This window comes from Hyperoodon ampullatus, assembly GCF_949752795.1.
Source record: "Hyperoodon ampullatus genome assembly, chromosome: 3".
NCBI lineage: Eukaryota > Metazoa > Chordata > Mammalia > Artiodactyla > Ziphiidae > Hyperoodon > Hyperoodon ampullatus.
The window spans coordinates 167617386-167632282 of record NC_136916.1 but is presented as its reverse complement, the minus strand read 5'-3'; the positions used below and the strand labels follow the sequence as shown (position 1 = coordinate 167632282).

At 49.6% G+C, this 14897-nt stretch overlaps 1 protein-coding gene across 2 annotated transcripts in view; it reads left to right on the top strand.

The window, feature by feature from the left end:
• Positions 1–571: 571 nt before the first annotated feature.
• The window catches only part of CCDC88C (coiled-coil domain containing 88C), a gene marked incomplete at its 5' end in the record, with an annotated part of 125924 nt that continues 111598 nt past the window's right edge, over positions 572–14897 (top strand). Inside the window, 3 exons of one of the 2 annotated variants that reach the window (XM_079699613.1) lie at positions 572–634; positions 1386–1486; positions 8522–8630. In XM_079699613.1, coding sequence (XP_079555739.1) covers positions 575–634; positions 1386–1486; positions 8522–8630 — 270 coding nt within the window. The remainder of the gene's footprint in view (positions 635–1385; positions 1487–8521; positions 8631–14897) is intronic. The other variant, XM_079699612.1, reaches the window with a different exon arrangement.

Below are 14897 nucleotides of genomic sequence, written 5' to 3'. Positions count from 1 at the left end.
GGGTCGACTTCGGCGGGCAGGGCGCCCCGGTCACCCGCCTCCCGGGGGAAGAGCAGGCCGGGACCCACGCTCCAGCGCTCCGGCCCGCACTTGGCGCTGGGGCCCTGTGGCCGACGCACACGCGCAGAGAGGAGCCAAGTGCTGGGGCCCCAAGCGCGCGGAGGCTGCGCTCGGCGTAGGCGCGCGGCGGCCGCCCCAGGTGCCGGCAGCCGGGTCGCCCCCTCCCCCTACGCACGTGCGGGCCGCCACCCCCTCCGGGCGACCCGCGCAGCCGCGCCCGCGGCCGGGCGCCTGGCCCCGGCACCGCGAGGCGGCGCGCCAATCGCCCAGGGCCGCCGAGGGGCGGAGCCGCTGTCCGCATTGTTCCTCCCCGAGCGGCGGGCCCTCCCCTTCCCCGAGTCCCGGGCGGGGCGCGGGGCCGCCGAAGCCGCGGAACGTGGGCTCGCGCCCCGCCTTTGTCTCCCGGGCGCGAGCCGCCGCAGCCCCGCGCCCGCCGCTCGCTGCCAGAGCCGCTTTGTGACGCGGCGCGGGGGACGGGGACGCGGGGCGCGGACCCGGCGGGCGCAGCCTCAGCATGGACGTGACCGTCTCGGAGCTCATGGAGCTCTTCCTGCAGAGCCCGCTGGTGACCTGGGTGAGTGTGCCCGGCCCCTCGCCCCATTGTTGGGGCACTGGCTCCTCTCCCGCCCGCCTGCAGTCGCAGCAGACCCGACCCGGCTGGGGCCCCGGAAAGCTCTTGGACGCAGAGGATTCATCAGGTGCCCCCGGCCGGTCATCAAGTGTCCCGGAGTCCGGGGGTATTTCCAGCTCTGGAGCCGGCGCGCCCGGTGCAGGACCCCGCCGCGCTCTCGGCCCGGCTAGGGGCTGAGCGGGTACACCTGTTCCCACCGGGGCGTTGGGCCGGAGGCCCTGGAGCGACACTCTTCCGGTGCTCACCCTGGCCCCCCATGGCTTTGACCATTCGAGAAAAGGACCCATTCCCCAAAATATCCTCGTGTAGTTTCTGAACCCCTGAGACCAGCGGGTGGATGGCGGTGGGGATTAGGGGGTTCCCAGTGAGAACGTGTACAGGCTGCGCTGGGCGCACTGATTTCCAATGGATTTGAGACGTGAGAAATTTATTGAAAAGTCCCTTTTATTTTTTTTTTTCCCCCTCTGACACGCCGGAGAAAAGTGGCGAGGAAGTTTTCTTTTTGCTGTCTCGCGTCTGTTGCTTGGCGCGGGGAGGGGAGCGAGGCCCTGGAGAAGGGAAGGGTGCTGTTGAAGGGTGGGTGGTCTTGGGTGACCCCCTCCTGCCCACAGGGGCGCTGCCCGCTTGGAGAGCTTTAGACTGTGCGCGTGGAGGTGACTTTTCCTGCCTTTCTCTCCGCGTCCCCTCCCCGCAGGTGAAAACTTTTGGCCCCTTCGGAAGCGGCAACCAGGACAACCTGACAATGTACATGGATTTAGCGGACGGCATCTTTTTGAACCAAATCATGTTGCAAATGTAAGTTATATTCGGGGAAGAAGGAAGGAGGGAATGATGCCTCAGCAAGTCGAACTTTAAGGTTGTAGAAATGGAATGTGAAGTTGCAGTGGAGGGTTCTTTGCACGTCGGGCCACTGGTTATCTCAGCATTAACGTGTCTTTTCGTCGTTTGTGGGGTATGGAGAACTCCAGGACAGTAGGTTGGCAGCTTGTTTGATGAAAGGAATTTGAAATTGAGTGACTGTCATCCACATGGTGTAGATAGTGCAATTGACTTCGAACTCAGGGACTTGATTGTTGTTTGAGTAATGACACGAAAAAAACCCTTTCTTTTTGGGGGCAAGGAACTGTAACGGAGAGTGTCTGGTTACAGGAAGTGTCGGGTGGGACCGGAGCATCCGTGAGTGACTATAAAGTTTCATTCGAGGTCAGGACGCCTGTGTTTCTGAGCTCCCCTTCATCTTCCATTTTCGGTTGCCCCAGAGCAAGTACAGTTGGTGAAGTCCCTTCTCAGGAACTGGATCGAAAGTCACTGTGTTGGGAGAGGCGCAGGGAGCCAGAATACTGTGGTGCTGTTTGTCTTGAAGCTTGAGGCTTAAACAGGGTCTTGGTGGAAGTTACACTTGCTAGCATGTTGGTCTGACCACATCCTTTCCTGTTGCTGAATTCTGCAGAGCCTGTCTGATTGACAGCCTGCCACATGTAGGTGTTGGCTCCTGCCGCTGCTTTCTGTTTTTAACTCACGAACTGCAAGGAACATATTGGCACTGAGTGTCAGTATGATTCACAGGCACTTGAAGCAAAATAAAACATCCTGATGTTCTCTGTGGATCAGGCCCTTATGCTCACCTACTCAGCTGCAACTAAGCAAGTTGTCATACTGGAGCATGAACCCGTTAGCTGATGAGAATCAGCTTCGTTTTTGGCCCGCGTGGGAGGAGTAACAGTCAGCTTTGGTATATTCAGAAAGTGGTTTAAATACATCTACCTACAAAGATCTATTTTAAAAAATTTCCCGAGAACATTGCTTCTTTGGTTTAAGAAGTTACCTGATGTCGTGCTCTGGGAGAGACATCTCAGTCTTAATTTTTTTTTTTTTTTTTTAAGGCACTACCACTGTTACCAGTCTTGAGTTTGATTAGATTCTAAAGAGACAAATCTGTTGTCAGCTTTGGCAGCACATCTCCGAGAACATTGGTGAGAGGGAGTTTTCCTCGGGTTGTCTTGTGGCATATTCAGGTTCTGGCACCTCTTCCCCCCTCATCCTGTTAGACCCCGAAAATTGCTGGATTCCATGGGTACAGCAACCAGTGAAACTTAGAGCTGTCCTGTTTAATTGAAAAAAAGCAGCAGTGTCCCCCAGCCTTTTCATTCAGCTTTTACACCCAGGCGAGGGGAGAACAAAAGCCCTGGGACTGTTTCTCTTTCTTCCCTGACCTTTGGAATTCCTGAAGCGTTTACCACTTGCCTGTAAATCAGGAAACCCTGTTGGACCATTCCTTTGAGAAATGCCAGCTCATCACTTGTTCACACTCAGCTCGCGGCTAAATTCAGTTTGAAGGGCTTCTCCCTTTCCCTTGACACTTTTAAACGTTATTTTCTCCTCTGTGCTTCACCGAGGTAATCGTGCTGGAAGTGGGAACTGATATGTTTGCAGCTCTTCAGGCCTCAAGCAGTGCTTCTGGGTCCTCTGGCCAGGGTTGGACACCGAGGAGGGGACAGTAGGGAAGACGGGTGGCTTTCCAGAAGGAGGAAATCAAGGAGGGAGAGGCACAAGCAGCGCGCAGTTTACTGACTGAGTGATCGCAATGATCCTGCTCCAGGTGATAGAAATCAGAGCATTGTTTGCTCTTGAAAGTGGGCAGGGCTTGACTGGAAAGGGGGCACGAGTGAACTTCTGAGGGTGGTAGAAATGTTCCATCTATTGACTGGAGTATATTTCATCTTTCAAAACTCATCAAGGTGTAACTTAAGATATATGCATTTCACCCTAAATGTAAAAGTTACCTCAAGGGGACTTCCTGGGTGGTCCAGTGGTTAAGACTCTGTGCTTCTAATGTAGGGGGTGCGGATTCGATCCCTGGTCGGGGAACTAAGATCCCACATAAAAAATTACCTCAAGAAAAAAAAAAACAACAACGAATTTCAACCCTAGTGTTGAAAGCCTAGATAGCCAGCTTGGGTTCAAATCCTAGGTCTCTCTCATGCACGCTTTGTGACGCTGGGCACATCACTCGACCTCTCAGCTTCCTCACCTGTAAAGCTGGAAGGAAAGTACCTTCCTTAAGAGATGGCTGTGAGGATTAAATGATGTTAGTAATTAGCACAGTGCCTGCCACTTAATAGGTATTGGCGTTGGTTATGTAGTTATGTATCCACCTTCTTAATCCAGAAAGGATTTGGGGCACCCCCTAAGAGTTCTTTTTTTTTTTTTCTTTTCTGTCTACTTTTCTCCTACATTCCTAGTCTCCTAGATTACCGCATACTTCTTAGCCTTAGCTCTCTCCCAACAAGATCTAGGGCAAAACTGGACTCTGGGACCCATATCCTAGCCCCACATCTAATACTACTTAAGCCAAGCCTGTTTTCACTTCTCCCAGGTGGAGGCATGTTGGGCTAACTAGCAGGTGGGTGATAAGGCTGTTCTGCCTTATCACTCCCATGCTAGTAGCCCCAACTGTGTTCAGTTCGCCTATTTTGATAAATTCTCTCCAAGTTGGTAGGACCTGAGAAAATTGCAGAGAGCAATGTGCTAACCTGTTGCTGGAGTTCAGATAAGAGGCGTGTTACCTAACACTTCAGAGCCATATGGAGGCTGGCTGGGGGTCACGTGACTGCACCTGGGCATTGTCTCTGGCAACTGAAGAAGGCTGCGGTAGTAGTCTCTGGGCCCTGGCCTCCTAGTGACATCAGTGCCTGGAAGCTGGAAAGCCCTGTGGGCTCAGCTTTCAGGGGAGGCCCAGGTCTAGGAGAATTCCTGAATGAAAGTGAGGCATTGAGTGGCGTGGATGGAGATGCTTGGGAAAACTTGCTGAATAGCTCCTCTGTAAATGCAGTGTCTCTGGGTACCTACTGGTAGTCAAGGGAAAAACTAGGTGTCTGATTCACTTTGGACACATTTTTCATGCTCTCATAGGAAAATCAAGAGCTTCGACTCTAGCATCAGGTAGACAAGTTCAAATCCTCCCTCTGCCACTTACAGTGCTCTTATCTTGGGCAAGTTACTTAAACTCTCTAAGCCTCAATCTCCTGATTTGTAATAAGGGGGATGGTATTTTATGGATTTGGGGAGGATTCAATAAGATTATGCATCATGCATGTATAGGAAATGCCCAACAAATGTCAATCATCATTATTGTTAGCGTGCAGCCCAGAGCTGGGTTTGTGTGTGTGTGCCCACGTGCGTGTGATGGTGTACATCTGTGTACGTGAGAGTGGACACCTGAATTGATGCAATGGCTGTTGAGTTCAGCTGAGAACTTAGGACTGGCTGGGGCTGAGAGCTTGTGCCTAGACAAGGCCTGCGTTAAATCCAGCACTGTTTGCTTTGTTCAGACTCCTTTCTAACCCCTTGTACTAGCTGCAAAATTATGGATAATATATTAGTTATTCAGAAGTTGGAAATAGCCTCAGACCAATGCGAGAGTTTCTTAGGCTTCTCAAAAGCGTTTGAATGATCATTTTTTTCCTTAGTGTGCTGGAAGAGGAGTTATGTTCCCATTTTGCAGATGTAAAAGCTGAGGATAAAGGGGCAGATACTGATTAGTTGAATGAGTTTGTGTTGGTGCTAGAGAGTTGGAGCAAAAAAGATTTTTACTCATGAACTTGAGTGATATTCTTTCATGGCTGCAGCATATGACACTCTTCATGGGGCCTTTGAGTCTGTAAAAAATTACACAAAAACATTCACGTTTGTTGGAGGGAGGTCGGAACATACAGATGAGCAAAACAAACATCGCCTATAATTTTACCATGACGAGGTAGCAGAATTAATGTTTTGGTGTTTCCCAGATGTTGTCTATGGTATATACGTATAATATATGTTCCTAATGTACTCTTATACAAATTTGGCCTCAGGCTACTGTTTAACACCTTTTTTTATTAACCTGTGATAGATTATCAACATCTCCATCATCTGTATCAAACATAGTTTCTCCATTCAGGGTTTTTTGGATTCAGTTTTAAATTTAGGAAGTCTTTGGAATATGATGGAAAGTTGGGGGCTGGCCTTTTCACAAAGGAGGGAGGCAAGGTTGCTATATATCTAAATTATAGTTCTCTTTAAAATTTTAGGGAGAGTTGATTTCTTTTTTTCAAGTTAAGTTTTTATCAGAAGGAAGCCCCGGGGGCCCACACTTTGGACTTGTATCTCTCCAAGTTCGGACAAGCTACCAGATGCTTTGTTGCACCCTTGTCTCTCTCCTGTCCTCTGACATCCTGATGTGGGGCTGTGTGGCTTTGCTTTCTAGGACTGTCATACAAAGAAGATCCTTATTCTCAATCATGGCTTTCAGGGAAACAGTCTTGCCGTGGTTCTTTGATGTCCTCTTCCTGTGATCAAGAACCAGGTACCACGTGCGCCAGTGTGGACCTGGCCTCCCTAGAATGATAACCTTTTAGTGCTGGAAGGATCCTATGGTCATCTTGCAGATGAGCACAGTGGGGCCCAGAGAACTTTGGCCAGTCCTGGCCCCATTTCCAAACCAGAATCAGTAGCTCCTAACCCACTTCCTGCTGAGGGACAGGTCGGGTTTACACAGTGCTGGGCAGAGTGGGCATAGGCCTTCCTTCACCATAATTGACTTTTGTTCGATTTGTTTCCTAATCTCTCTTTACCCTGAGAGCCTGATTTAAAGGAGGGAGTGCTAATGATCATGATAATTAGTCTAATTATTCATATAGAACCCCCTCCCCAACCCCCGTCACCTGACAGCCTCCCAGGCCCTGACCCTGGATCCTGGGTGTGTGTTGTGCCATTACCTGTGCAGTGAATGTCCACATGTTTGCCAAGGTCTTCCAGCTTCTGGCACTCCTCAGGGGGTCCCCATCTGACTTAATGAAAGCTGGGACTACAATAACAACAAAACAGAAAAAGCCCTGCATGTTCTCGAAGTTCTGCTATTTTAGGAAGCATGTTTGTTACTTTATGAAATTGTTTCTCATCTCTTAAGGTGTCTATAGTAAAGGGAAGAGAACTGCATCCTTAAGATAAATTACTTTGTCGTGCTAGGTGCACTTCTGTAGCTAAAATGCCTTTGTGGTTTCAATTCTGAATGCCTCCTCTGCTGCTAAATTAATTGCCACTGAACTGTTAACCTTTATTTTCTCAGTAATGAATGGCTCCAGAAGAAACATGTAACATGTAAATGGCTTGGCCAGACTCTAGTACTGTGTGGGGACAATAAGAAACATTGTCCCCGGGCTTCCCTGGTCGTGCAGTGGCTGAGAGTCTGCCTGCTGACGCAGGGGACACGGGTTCGTGTCCCAGTCCAGGAGGATCCCACATGCCGCGGAGCAGCTAGGCCCGTGAGCCATGGCCGCTGGGCCTGTGTGTCCGGAGCCTGTGTTCCGCAACGGGAGAGGCCACAACAGTGGGAGGCCCGCGTACCGCAAAAAAAAAAAAAAAGAAACTTTGTCCCAGGACAGTTGAAAAGAGGTCCTCTGGTTGTCCCAAGGAGCCCATGTGACTGTTTTAGGAGATACAGGATGATTGAATAAAGTCCATGGCTGATTATTGCATGTGATTCATAAAGGGGTTTGCATATACACAATACAGTGTAGGGACTCATAGTGTTGATATCAAATATTTACTTAATGGTTGAATTTTAAACAGCTTGTGTTATTAAGAAATTGTGCTTATAGTGGCATTTGAAATAATTTCTATTTTTTTCCTGTTTGTCAACTTTGTATAAATTATTGGCTTTGAATGAGCTGAATGGCATTGAAATTGATTTGCTTAACTCCCCAAATTCCCCTTCTTGTGCTATCATCACCATCATCATCATCATCATCATCATCATCATCATCATCGAGGGGCCCGAGTACCGAGGAAGGAGGAAGAGGCCTGTCTCTCCTCCATCACAGCAGCCCCTGGGAGGCTCAGCACCCTTAGCACAGGGCTCGGATGACAGAAGAAACTGTGAAGACAACCCTCATTTGAATGAAACATCCTTTGTGGTGCCTTGGGACAGTCGAATGGCAGGAAGGGCTATGTTAGGAAAAGCTGTGTGGGGTACATGGGGAGAGGGAAGAGAAATCCGTTGCGTTGAGTCTGTGCTCTTCAAATAGGAGATATTTTTGACACTGAGAATTTTTGAGAAATGTCCTGTATGTAGATGAGTGAAATTATAAATCACTTAATTCAGATTTCTAGTTTCATCACAAGCAGACCTGACTTTTGCCTGAGATTGGAAAATAAATGACCCTTTGGGGGTTTCCCACATGAATTATTTGTGTCTCTTCACATTTCTCTTAGAGTGTGTTGTACATCACGTAGTATCGCATACTCATGGTGGTGGTTTTTTGAGATAGAATTGTGCCCCTGGAATGTAAATCACAGGCAAGAGCAATTCGGTGACAGGCAGGAGACCGGTTTGAAATGGAACATTAGTGATTTTACTGGTTTATGAAGTCAGAAAGTGTACTATTTTCCCCTTTTCCATCTTTCTTGATATTTCACGTATTTTGCTCTGGTCAGCTTTGAATCCTTTTTAATCTTCAAATATATTTGGGGGTAGGTTATTGATGTTTACACAGTGCCACTTTTGGGTCTGCACTGACACTTGGTTGTTTACGGGTGCTCTGGGGCCAGAAATAACATTGCTTAAGGGCCGGTGGGGGGCTAGGTGCTTGGGGGGGACAGGAGGTGATGTGGCTCCCTGGAGTTCCACGGCTTGGCAGTGTGGCAGAATTAGGACTTGACTTGAGCCAGTCTGTCACAGCTGCATAGTAACCTAGGCTTGGAGAGGACTGAACGTGCAGTAGCGGCTGGGGTAGGATGGGGTGTGACGGATGCTGGGAGATGCAGTTTTCCATTCCCGTTTTTCTCCCCTAGAGATCCCAGGCCAACAAATCAGCGCATCAACAAACACGTCAACAATGATGTGAATCTTCGCATTCAGAACTTGACCATCTTGGTGAGAAACATTAAGACCTACTACCAGGTAAGGCGGGCCCCCCCGCGCCGCCCTCCCCGGGTTCTGTGCGTCCGGCAATACCGTCATTTGAACGGTTTCCCCACAGGAAGCCGAGAGGAAACGGTGGTCAGGCATCTGCTCGTTGAAACTTGGTGCGTTTGCACATGCATCCCTTTTTTTGGCATTGTGAGAAGGGTCAGAGGTGGGATGGCTCTACTTTGTCCAGGGAATGTTCTTTGAGCCGTGTGCAAAGCATCGTGCCTGGTGCTGTGAGGGCCCCAGAGGCGAGCCTTGGTTCGCAGCCATGGCCCAAGCACACAGTTGAGTGGAGACTGGCTGGCACGGGCTCTGGGAGGGGCATCCCGACACGGTTGTCACCCACAGCTCCGTGAGTCTGTACAGGAGTGATTCAAAGGGTTGAGGGAGAGAAGGGACCACAGAAGGGTTATGTTCAGGCCAAATGTATAATCAGTGAGCTCCCAGCTGGCAGACAGGAGCGCCGGGTTCACAGTATGGGATGTCTGCTTGTGAAATGCTCCCCATATCCCATTAGCAGGTAGTCGGTGGGTCAGACAAGAGGGCCCAAAGGGGGAAGGGCTGTGAAAATCCCCATCCCAGCCTCGGGAAGGTTGGGTGAGAATCTTGGATGATGTTCATGGTCTTTAGATAGCCGGCATTGATGGGAAGCAGATTTAAACTTTGCACCTCAGAGCCCTGATTGTCAAACTCAGCAGTGAAACTTTTTCCCCCGTATGATTTTCTTGAGTCCCCAGGTGAAGCCCTAGTAACTCTGATTGACTTGAGGGCTGGGGGACTCTGAGCCCTCGGCTCAGCCCCTCTTTCTCCAGGGCATCTCTGTGGGTTCCCACGACCCCAGGGAACACAGTTTGAGAATCACTGCTCAAGAACCAGTCCCTTCCAGATTCATACTGGGGTTTCACTGAGCCCTCTGCCTCTGAGGCCTCCCCCAGCACTCAGCTTCCGGGGCTGTAACTTAGTCTTGGTTCTGGGGCCTGGGAGCATCTTCAGAGTCATGAGGTCCCTGTCACCAGGAGGAAGCCCTCCACCCAGCTGTGGCTTCCCTCTCTGCCCTCATGCAGTGGTGCTGGTTCTGAGGTCACTGGCCAGGCGGCCAGGTGGAGTTTGCATTGTGGCATTGGACTGGGTGCTGGGTCCAGTTACTGCAGAGGGCTGTGGTTGCTGCTGGATTTGAAAAAAAGGAGGGAAAAGGAGGGAGTGGACAGTGTCTTGGGTTTTCTGAGATGATTATTTCCATTTTCCTCCCACTGGGGTTGGGGTACATGAGAGGGGGCTTGGGGTGCTGGGATGATTTGCTTGTGTGGCCAATTCAGCAAGCCCCTTGTGCTCATTCCATGGCCCGTTGGTGGCACAGCACTGTGGACACTCCAGGCGGCCTTTGGGAGGCTTAGCACCAGGCCCATGCTTTAGTAACAGATGCCAGCTGTGCTGAGGAGGGGTCCGGGGGTGAGGGAGAGCCCTGTGAGAACTGGATCTATAGGGGTGATGGGGGTTTGTTTCCTTGCTGAGGAGAGCCCCTGTCAGGGCTGGGCGTGCTGTCAGCAGGTGGGTCCCAACTAGTGCTTCCCTCATGACAGCCATAGTCAGGGGAAACGGGTGCTGTCAGTGAACTTGGGCCTGGGTGTGGAGGGGGCTGCCTGGTGGCCATGGTGATTGTTTAGCAGCTACTCGGGGCTTGATCTCTGGCTGCAGGCACCATTCATGGTAAGCAGTGCTTTCGATGCTGTGTGCTAAGTGCCAGGGGAAGCAGGTGGTGCTAATAGTTGGAGACAAGACCCCTAACTCTGGACAGGTGAGTCTCCTGCCCCAGGTGTGGCTGGGAGGTGGTAACCCTCCCTGCCAGCACTGGGGTGGAGGTGAGGTTTCTGGCTCTGTACGCAGCATGGAACAGTCAGGTGCTTGCTGCAAGCTGTTTGGCCTGGCAGGTGCTGCCCTCTGGGCTTGGCGGCCCAGTAGGACACATGCTGGTGGCACTCAGCAGCTCTGACAGTCCAGTCTGGGCCGGCCAAAGGGCCTGAGACCCTCTGCTTGGAGGTAACGTGCCCCTCTTAGGGCACTGTGCCGAGTTCCAGAAGATGGGAGACAGTCACGGGAAGGAAGCGATCACTAGTCCATTCTCAGGGCCCAGAAAGACTTATGGGTAGAAAAGAGGACCCTGCATCCTTGTTCTGTTTCTGCGCTTTAGCTCTTTGAGGGCAGGGCTGCTGTGTATTGGCAGCCTCAGCTCCAACCTGGAGCAAATGTTTGCTGAAAGCACTTGCTAAAGGCCATGAGCCGTTCCTGACCCTCAGCCAGCCCTGCTCACTTGGAGGAAGCTGGCAGGACACTGCCCTTTGGGCTGACACAGCTTAGGTGTGGGCAGTGTTCTGTTGTGTATTTTTTCCTCCCAACTTATAATAAAATAAAGTTTAGTTCTGGTTATATAAGTAATATGTGCTCTTAATAAACAGCTTAGAAAACAAACAAGTAGCAAGAAGAAAAGAACCACTCATAACCCCACCACCCAGAGACAATCACTATTAACATTTTTAGAGCTTCCTTCCAGTTTTTGTGTGAATAGTTTTTTTTGTTTTTAACATCTTTATTGGAGTATAATTGCTTTACAATGGTGTGTTAGTTTCTGCTTTATAACAGTGAATCAGTTATACATATATCCCCATATCCCCTCCCTCTTGCGTCTCCCTCCCACCCTCCCTATCCCACCCCTCTACGTGGTCACAAAGCACCGAGCTGATCTCCCTGTGCTATGCGGCTGCTTCCCACTAGCTATCTATTTTACATTTGGTAGTGTATATATGTCCATGCCACTCTCTCACTTTGTCACAGCTTACCCCTCCCCCTCCCCGTGTCCTTAGGTCCATTCTCTACATCTGCATCTTTATTCCTGTCCTGCCCCTAGGTTCTTCATGACCTTTTTTTTTTTTTTTTAAGATTCCATATGTATGTGTTAGCCTACGGTAGTTGTTTTTCTCTTTCTGACTGACTTCACTCTGTATGACAGATGCCTGAATAGTTTTTGTTTTACACCGTTGCGGTCGGGCCATATATACAATTGCATACCCTGCCTGTTTTCCTTACCACCTGACAATTGTAGCATAAACATACAATAACAATAATTGGTTATTATTGTAAAGGGACATTCAAGGAAGTTTTCCAAAAGAAGTACTGCCCAGCATCCCCTTGTGAGAGAGACCCTGCAGGTTGTAAGGGCTTGGGGTGAAGTGAGACAAACGTGGTTCTTACTCTGGCTGGGGTGGCTGGGGAGGGTGGGAGGTCACCCCTTTGGGACGGGGACTTCCTCTTGCCATGGCTTTTCAGTAGACACACCAAGGTCATGGAGTCCAGCCCCGGGTCTTGTTTGCAAAACAGTGGTCTGGCCGCCCCCAGGCTGTCCCCTTCTTTTCTGAGGCACGTGGGGCAGGGACAGTCAGCAGGGACAGGGGCCTCTCGTGAATAGCATGGGCTTCTTTCACAAGGAAGCTCGAGTTTTGCCCCTGAAAAGCTGTGGAGACAGAAAAGGTCCTTGACATTTTTCTGGGGCAAAGGACAGGCAGTGGGTGAGAGCCAGCAGGGCCAGGCTCAGTCTGACCACTAGTGTCTCGGGCCTCCCTCTGACCTGCTGCTCGAACTCTTCTGGGGTTGGCGCCTGGAATCGGCATTTTCAGAAGTTCCCCAGCTGTTTGAGTCTTAACATCCTTCCGACAGGATGGGGAATCAGCAGGCTGGAGATAGAGAGGTGGTTCTCAAAGTGTGGTCCCCAGACCAGCAGCATCAGCATCACCTGGGAACTTGTTAGAGATGCAGGTTGTCAGGCCCCTCCCCCAGACCTGCTGTGGAGGTCCAGTAGTCTGCATCTTAACAAGCCCTCCAGGTGATTCTGATGCACATTCGTGGGAACTATTGGGTTAGAGCATTTCTAGTGATGTCTAGGAGGGGCACCTTCAGCCAGGTCTCCTGGGGCGGAGAGGGCTCAGTTCTCACCAGGTAACTCCTCTCCGTCACATACAGTGGACACACATCTCATCTGCCCCAGGACGGGAAGAGGAGAGGCTCTGAGGAGAGAGGTTGCAAAGATGAGAAGGTGACCGGAGGGAATAGGTGTCACTGAGGGAGTTGCTGGGAGGGGGGAGAGGAAGCCAGAGTTGGACAGGACCTTGGGAAGAGCTCCCAGTTCAGTCTGTGAATTTAAGGAAGGAAAGGCTGATCAGAATGAGCATCCACAAATGGGACACCTGCGGAGAGGCCTGGAGGAAAGGCGGGCCTGGGCCAGAGCTGCACGCTGCTTTGAGCCGCCTGGCTGGTTAGCGTTGAGCCCAGCATCACATGAGGCTTGTTTTTTTTTTTTTTTTTAAATTGGTCCCTCAATTCACTTCTTTTTTTTTTTAAGATTTATTTTTACTTATTTATTTATTTTGGCTGTGCCGGATCTTCGTTGGGGCATGCGGACCCTTTGTTGTGGCATGCAGGGATCTAGTTCCCCAACCAGGGATCGAATCTGGGCCCCCTGCATTGGGAGCGTGGAGTCTTACCCACTGGACCACCAGGGAAGTCCACATGAGGCTTGTTTTACTCACTCAACAGCCAAACTCTTTTCCATCTGAGTCCTTTTCAGTTAAAATTTGGATTTATAGAATGGTTCATTGTTGACATTCAGAGCCTTGAGTGTGGATATTGAATGCATGTTCATTTGATCGTGGAATCAGTAGGAAAATAAGGCTAGTAGTATATGCAGAAATCCCCGGTGCAGCAGATGGCTGATATATGTTTATCCTTGGGGGGTTGCTCATGGTGTCAACTGCCGTCCTCTGTCCTGGACACCTGTGATCTAGCTCCTTCTCACGACTCTTAGAGCCTAATTGTCATGTGAAGTTTCTGAGGTTTCTTTGGCTTTCTGCTGGTGCGAAGCACTTCACACAGCGGCCTGGACAAGTGCAGTGTGTGTTGGTGGAGATGTAAGTCTTCATTGTTGACTCACACATGGATATCGATCCTGAAATCGGGACCCTCAGGTGCATGTAGGGACCCGCCTGCAGGACTGACTCTGAAATGGGAAATTGGCTGAGTTTCTCTGAGCATCTCCCCTCGCTGGCCAAGCACTGGGACAGGCAGCTTTCCTTCTGTGGGCCTCCTGAGTTCTCATCTATCCGAAAAAGGGTGGGCCCTTGTGGTTCTGAAATTCCACAGTCGCATAATGGCCAGAGACCACCAACATTTAGAGTTTCAGGTGACCTCGAGGAAGCTCTGTGGTTCTGTATTACGAGTGCCTGGAACTCGGCTCTTCTGGTTTCTCACATGGTTGGAAGGCTATAGACCCAGAATATTGTTCTTTGTCTCAGAATAGTTTCTTCTCAGCAGAAGAAACAGTTCAGGGTTGTCCTATCTTCTATAATCTCTTTTTTCCTTCATTGCTTTGAAAAATTAAAAATAAAACAGTACAAATGGTTATAATGAACACCTGTGTATCTGCTCAAAATAAATAGGAACATATGTGAATATTTTTCATATTTGCTTCAGACCTCTCTTTCAAGAATCTTTTTTCTGATTGAAGTCCCCAGTGTGCGTCTACTGCATCCAGTTACCCTTCCCTCCCTCCCTGGAGGTACTGCTGTTGTCAACCTGTGTGCGTATACGTATTGTTTTATGTCATCTCTTCAGATAAAACCTCCATATACTGCCTGTACCTCTTGTCCACTCATCCTTGCTTTTGCTTTTGAGATCTGTCAGCTTTCTGTGGCATTTGTATTAGATAACCATGGGCTGACTACTGAAAGTTAGAATTATCTTTAGGAATGTGCGCATTCAGTTTGAAAGACTTGTCAAAAGTAAGAACAGAAGGAAATGTGTATTTGACATTGTTGGTGGGAACAAAGTAAACTGTCTCATTCGTGTAGCCTCAGGGTTTTTAGGTAAAGTGATGTCTCCTTAGGTGGGTGTGATGTGCTTTGCTTTGGTGGATAGAGACAGGGTTCAAGGGAACTTAGAGTCTGCTCAGGCCCTGTCTACAGGTACCAGTGGCTTTTGCTTTATGAGTAATACAGTGTATTGAATTTGTAGGGGAGAAATTACTTTGTCCACTCTTTAAAGGTTGAAGAGTAAGGCTGTGAGATGGGTATTCTTGTTGTAGCTTATATCTATGTTCTGAGGAAATTAAAGGTAATGTTTTTGATTATAAGATCTTTTTAACTTTTTTTTTAACATCTTTATTGGAGTATAATTGCTTTACAATGGTGTGTTAGTTTCTGCTTTATAATAAAG